Below are 6,073 nucleotides of genomic sequence, written 5' to 3'. Positions count from 1 at the left end.
TGATACCTAAGTACTTTCTCAGTACCACATGTTTGAAATGCTACAATGCTAACATCCACTAGTATTAAAAGTTGAAAGGCTATAAAAAAAGAAATAAGTGCTCATTCAAGACATCAGTTCACACAGTTTTCCTGCCTGAAATCTGGCTTGCAACATTACAAAGCCAGCCTTCAGTGACTTTTTCTGTACAAGCACTATGTCTGTGTGCAGCTTGTTAATTTTATAAAAAAAAAAAAAAAATATCCTGTTTTGTGTGCCTGGGACAGGAGTCTCAAACTGCTTGCCTGGAGGCCATCTCTGGACCACCTTGTCCATTTCTATTGCTGCCATTCTTTTTTTTTTTTCCAGTTTAAACTACCCTTCAATTAAATACAATTACAAATAAAAAACGATTCTATTTTAAAAATGTATTGTGTGTATTGAATAATAACATATTCAACAATATGTATTTATTGGAAAACACAGTGGCAGAGCAGATTGGCAAGTTATTAAGTGACATTTCTGATCAGTTACGTGACACTGGAGCTTTCACCACATACTCAGTGCCGTTTAATGAAAGCACAGAAAAAAAAAATGACCATGCTCAGCCTGCCATTGTCATCAGGGGTATTAATGACCAATTCAAAGACTGAAGAGTCGCTAAGTGTGGGTTCAATGCACGGCCAACTGATGTTTATAAAAATGCATAGAAACTGCTGTTTGCATTTTTTGTTAAGTATGATGAAAATATGTTCAAAATGGAAACAGAAAAGAACATTTCCAGAATGATTACGCATAAGTGTCTCCCTTGTGAAATGACAGTACCATCAAATTGGCCCCAAGCCAGTTTTGAATGTGAGACCCCTGGCCTAAGACATTTTTTTTAATGCTAGTATTGTATCATTAAGAATTCTGGTATAATGACAACCACAGTTGAATTTCAACAGGAGGAAACTGTTTGAGATGTGTGCCTGTCCTTATGAAGAAACATGTTTATATCTATAGATTATATGCACTAATGGGGCTTAAGAGCCATATGTAATCGCTTCTGAAGTTACACTGATTGACCGAATGTGTGGAAACTGAATCATTTAAGGAAATGGGGATTATGTGATTTAATGTGTGCTAATATAAGTTTAGAGAAGCTGACATATTATTTGTATTATGTTGGGGATTTTTTTTACCCCTGTCTTTATACAGTGCATATACAATTATACATTTTTGATAGATCATTTATTATTGATAGTGTTTGTCTACTGTTGTGCCTTGATATGACTTATTCTGAAAATTCCCTCAAATGACTTTAAGTGCCCTAATAACACAATATCATGAGAAATATGTCTGTTGTCCTGAACCACAACTAAATTATTTTATTTAAAAAAATTGTGAATCAATTCTTGTTGCTTATTTGTTGTTTGTATTGATTTTGTTATGACATGCAGCAATCTGCTTTAAAAGTTGTTTTTCTTTTATTGTTTATCCTATAAAGTGTCTGTGCTCTAATCCTTGCAGTTCTTATTGTTTGTGATCAGATTTTTTATTTATTCAAAATTAGAAAAGACTAATCCCTGCAGTTGTGACAGTGATGCCCACTGGTAAAAGTCACCTATTTGAAATAAATGGCAAGATTAACAATAAATCTCAACCACGGGGTTCTATCAGCATTACACACTTGAGTTTGTGAGTGAACTGATTGATTCAACTTGTCTCATTGTTATTTATTTCAAATGTATACAGGTTTAAGATGGCTCAGCAGCAGCAAACACAGACACTGGAATAATAACACAAGCATAGCAAATAACAGTTTACTGTTACAATAACAGTACTTTTGTGTGATAAAGACATTGAAATTGCATTAATTTAGAATGTTTACTACAATCAGGGTTTCTGCAGTCCTTCAAAAGTCCAATAATCTGAATTTCAGGCCTTAAAGTGTCTATATATGATGTCTTAAAAATTGATTTATGATGTTAACATTACTGTTACAAAGTTGGATTTAACAACTACAAAACAAAACACTGACACAATAACCACTAATGCAAACTCTGCATGTATGTTTTTGCCAGTATGGAAATGAAATAGGTCTTAAATTGCATTCACAATTGTCTTAAAAACTCTTACATTTAACATGTTTAAACCTGCAGAAAACATGTGCAGTGGTAACAAGGCTTTCGGTTCCATGTAAAATGCTGCTATTAGGAGAAGGTACTAATATCCTCCAGTTAATGTTTCATTTCACTTTAAGTTGTTTACTTGTATTTATTCCTGCACAAAGGACATTATTTTACAATTTAAAATTACTGAATAGGAGTCATCAAAGGAAAATGATGTGCCTTTGTGGAACCAAGTGCACCTCAAGTTTGGTGCATTTCTTCATCCAACCATTCTTAAACAATAATAAATTCACAGATAGTGTTGACTCTTGTTAAATGAGTTACAGTAGTTTGTAAGTGAAAACATGGCTCAGAGAAATCCACTATTTACTGCAATACTCAGTGTTTTTTGCTTTTTCCCACATGACAGTGACTACTTGTTTTGGATAGCATTGTGTGCTTTTGGGCCTTTCCAGCAGCGTTTGCCACAACACAGGTGAAGGTGGATTTGAAGTCCTCTGATGTGACATTCTTCAACAGCAAACTCCTCTGTAGGATTGTACCCTCCTCCAAAGTGGATCTAAAACAAACACAGTCATTACAGCTCAGCTGCAGGCTGTTTTCAGGATCAGTCAGTCTACTGTCTGCAGAACTAAAGACAGAAAAATACACTCCAGATCAGCAGCTAACAAATTGTGTATTAATAATTGTGCTTAACCCTCATCCTACCCACATATGTAACATACAAGGATGACTCACAGGGGACCACAAGAATAAACAATTGTTTGAAGCAACCATCATAGCATAATGTTAATTTACGTCTTTCTTATACCAGTGTTATCTAATTGATGTCATCTGAAGAAAAAACAGTATTATTACTAATTAATTAATAATTAATTAATTTGTATTGTCTGTAAAAGAAAAAATAGAGCTCAGTCTCCTTCAAAATGACTGACAGAGTGCCCCTACCACCTGATAGTGTGTGAGACTATAAATTAGGACACATTTCAAACGTGAAATCAATCAATGGATAGTTCAATCTATTAAAACTGCATAGTCAGGAATTGGGTGCTTTTGACTGGGGTCACCCAAGACCTCAGTGCACTGGCATTTTTAAAAATCACTAAATAAAACAGAAAACAACTATATGAAGTCATGAGGAACAAACTGATGACTGAGTCATAAAAAAAAGTTAAAAGTCATAAAACTCACTCCTCTGATTCTACCATTCTGCCACTGCTGGGTGCGTCTTCAGGGAAAGAGCCATTGACGAGCCAATAGATGACTGTCAGATCAGCTTCACAGTTTGCAAACGCTTCGCAGTGAAGGAGGAGCTGCTGTCCTGTAAGGCAGAATACATTCCCATCAGACGCAATTACAGAATAGCTTTGATTTACACACAGCAAAAATTACACATGCAACACTTTAGTTTTAGCTTTTATTTTTCATGAGTTGAAATAAAAGATCCAAGACCTTTTCTGTGCACAAAAAATGATTATTTCTATAAAATTTTGTTCACAAATGTGTTAAAATTCATGTTGGTGAGCACTTCTCTTTTGTCAAGATAATCCACCTGACAGGTGTGGCATATAGAGATGCTGATTAAAAGCATGACTATTGACAACCAAAGTGTGCAGTTTATATCTTGAAAAAAGACATTTATTGGGCACTGAACTTTGGCTTGTTTGATATTGTACAGACGTCAACTTCTCTGCCTCTGAAGTACATGTTGCCTTCGTCGGCTGGGTTTGCTAGACGAGCAGTGATTGGTTAAGGTTAGAATGCCAAGACAAGCCAATCAGTTTGCCATAGTTAAGTGCCTAATAAATGTATTTTTTTCAAGATAAAACTGCACATTGTTATCATCAGCATCTCTATATGCCACACCTGGCAGGTGGATGGATTATCTTGGCAAAAGTTAAGAGCCAACAACTGCAGATTTGAACAAATCTGTGAACAAAATTAGATTTTTTTAAGGACCCCTCTCCGCTATCACCCACTAACAGAGAAGCTGTACACTGTATCAAAAAGCTCTTAATAGCAGTTGGTCATTTTCTGTGTCAACATAATGAATTGCTATAACAATATCTTACCTGGATGAACTTTTATATGGACGTGATCTGGTCCGATGATCTCTGGAGATGCATCCTCTGAAACTGAAGAACAAATTCAGGTTAGCACAAAAAATGTAATCACATAATAAAAATAATTAAAAAAAAAAAGAAAATACACACAAAACTACTAAATACTGTACCTGGAAATCCATCTGCAAGCAGCAGACACAGAGATCCCAAGGCTGTTGCAGAAATACAACATATTCACAACTAAAGCCAAAATACAAAGAGAACGTGCTGGCATTAGTAAGTGCTCTTACCTTTGACAACAGATGACAGCTTCATATCGACTCCTCCAGTGGGCTTTGTTCTGTTGACTGCCGTTGGGGATTACTATATATACAAAAACAATCCACTTCCTCTACACCCACTCAACACACAGAGCGCGTGGGGATTTCCTCTCAAACACGTTCAGTAATGTTCCTAGTTTAACATTACATAAATCAACCATGCTGACTAATCCACAGCTCTCTTGTGATTCCAATTATGTCAATATATGTCATCCCGGAAACATGTTTAGTTTGTAAAGGGGCAGTTCACCCAAAAATCAAATCACAAATTAAACAAGTATTTTTCCTCTTAACTCTAGTGCTATTTATCCATCAAGATTGTTTTGGTGTGAGTTGTCGAGTTTTGGAGATATCAGTTGTAGAGATGTCTGCCTTCTCTAAAATATGTAAGATTATTGTGAAAATAAACCCCTTCAGGGTGATTCAAGATCCACTTTGCATAGGAGTCTGACAGTTTAGAGTTAATTTCACAATAATGACCCCACTTAATGTACATCATCCCATCTATTACATGGCTGCTTACTTTTACAAACAAAATCAATAATTATACTCAAAATATTAATGTAAAAATGCTGTTATTGCTCCCCCAGGCTGTATAATCATAACTGCATCCATAGCAAGGGTCTGATATTCATAACAACAGAGTGCTATTTAGGAATAACAGACCTTAGAATGTCATAACTGACCGCTCAGAATCGTATTTAATAAAATCATGTAATAACACTCAGCTCAAAGCACCAAAAAAAAAAAAAAAAATCTATTTGAATAACTCAACAGCAGTGTCTCTTTCCAGAAATTGTGACCTGGTTACTCAAGATCATCCATAAACCTTGTTGTGAGCAGTTTCATGTGGGGACTTTTTTCTTTCTACAGAGTTACGTCTGCTCCGCTTGTGACAGCACAGGATGTAAACATTGATGGCATCCTCCTAGATTGAGCCATAGACTTATAAACCATACACAGACACTGCCTTAGTCTTTGGAATGCATGTCAATCACGGCGCCATACTGGGCAGGGCAAGACTGGCGTGGAAACAGGGAGGCTGGATTAAAAAAAATCCACGATAACTTTTACATTTGGCAACTAATTCCAATCAGTCATATTAATACTCAGGGGTTTATGATCTACAAGAAGTAATTTAGAATTTTTTTTTTCTTCTCTATGTAGATCATAAACTCTCAAACACAACATGAGCCATGGCTGAGAAACGTACCCATTATAGGGCTTTTTAGCCTGAAAAATGGCACTTCCTCCTTTTACATATTTTGCCTGGTTGACAAAGACATATCACAACAACAGCCAAAGTGGTCAATGTGGCATCTAAATATGTATATATGGGCTGGACTGTAATGTTTGCACCACTAAGTTAGCTAGCACAGTGGAACAGTTGGCAGATGTAGTTCAGTAGAAGGAAAAGAGTTTCTACATGAAACTGTGTATCTTCAAAACTCTGCACCTCACATCAAGACATTCTAGATGGATAAATAGCAATACAGGCTAAAGGCAAACTATGCATTTCTGATTTTGGGGTAAACTGCCCTTCCAAATGTTGAAATCATAAAACCCAAGGACGAATTGATAAAACATCTACACAAGA

At 35.8% G+C, this 6,073-nt stretch overlaps 1 protein-coding gene across 2 annotated transcripts; it reads right to left on the bottom strand.

Annotated features, from left to right (window-relative positions):
• Positions 1-2,178: 2,178 nt before the first annotated feature.
• On the bottom strand, positions 2,179-4,870 carry LOC146318830 (interleukin-1 receptor accessory protein-like). Of its 2 annotated transcripts, XM_084730326.1 has the most exons (5): positions 4,447-4,870; positions 4,327-4,368; positions 4,166-4,228; positions 3,285-3,414; positions 2,179-2,652 (listed from the first exon to the last, which is right to left on the bottom strand). In XM_084730326.1, the coding sequence occupies exons 1-5, from the start codon at positions 4,469-4,471 to the stop codon at positions 2,472-2,474; spliced, it is 441 nt and encodes a 146-aa protein (XP_084586452.1). In that variant the 5' UTR covers positions 4,472-4,870; the 3' UTR covers positions 2,179-2,471. The 2 variants fall into 2 exon arrangements, with proteins under 2 accessions (XP_084586452.1, XP_084586453.1); XM_084730327.1 differs by lacking the exon at positions 4,327-4,368 and having other exon boundaries at positions 4,447-4,868.
• Between the last annotated feature and the right edge of the window lie 1,203 nt (positions 4,871-6,073).

The sequence above is a fragment of the Lutjanus erythropterus genome, chromosome 11 (genome assembly GCF_056507025.1).
Source record: "Lutjanus erythropterus isolate fLutEry1 chromosome 11, fLutEry1.hap2, whole genome shotgun sequence".
NCBI lineage: Eukaryota > Metazoa > Chordata > Actinopteri > Lutjaniformes > Lutjanidae > Lutjanus > Lutjanus erythropterus.
The sequence above is the reverse complement of the archived record's forward strand: the minus strand, read 5'-3'. Positions and strand labels throughout refer to the sequence as shown.

Excerpts from the sequence above, each read along its gene's own strand:
- LOC146318830 (XM_084730326.1), bottom strand. The coding sequence starts at position 4,471 with ATGAAGCTGTCATCTGTTGTCAAAG. Across the intron at positions 4,369-4,446 it reads GCTGTCATCTGTTGTCAAAG|CCTTGGGATCTCTGTGTCTG; the intron begins GTAAGAGCACTT and ends TTTCTGCAACAG. Across the intron at positions 4,229-4,326 it reads GCTTGCAGATGGATTTCCAG|TTTCAGAGGATGCATCTCCA; the intron begins GTACAGTATTTA and ends TTTGTTCTTCAG.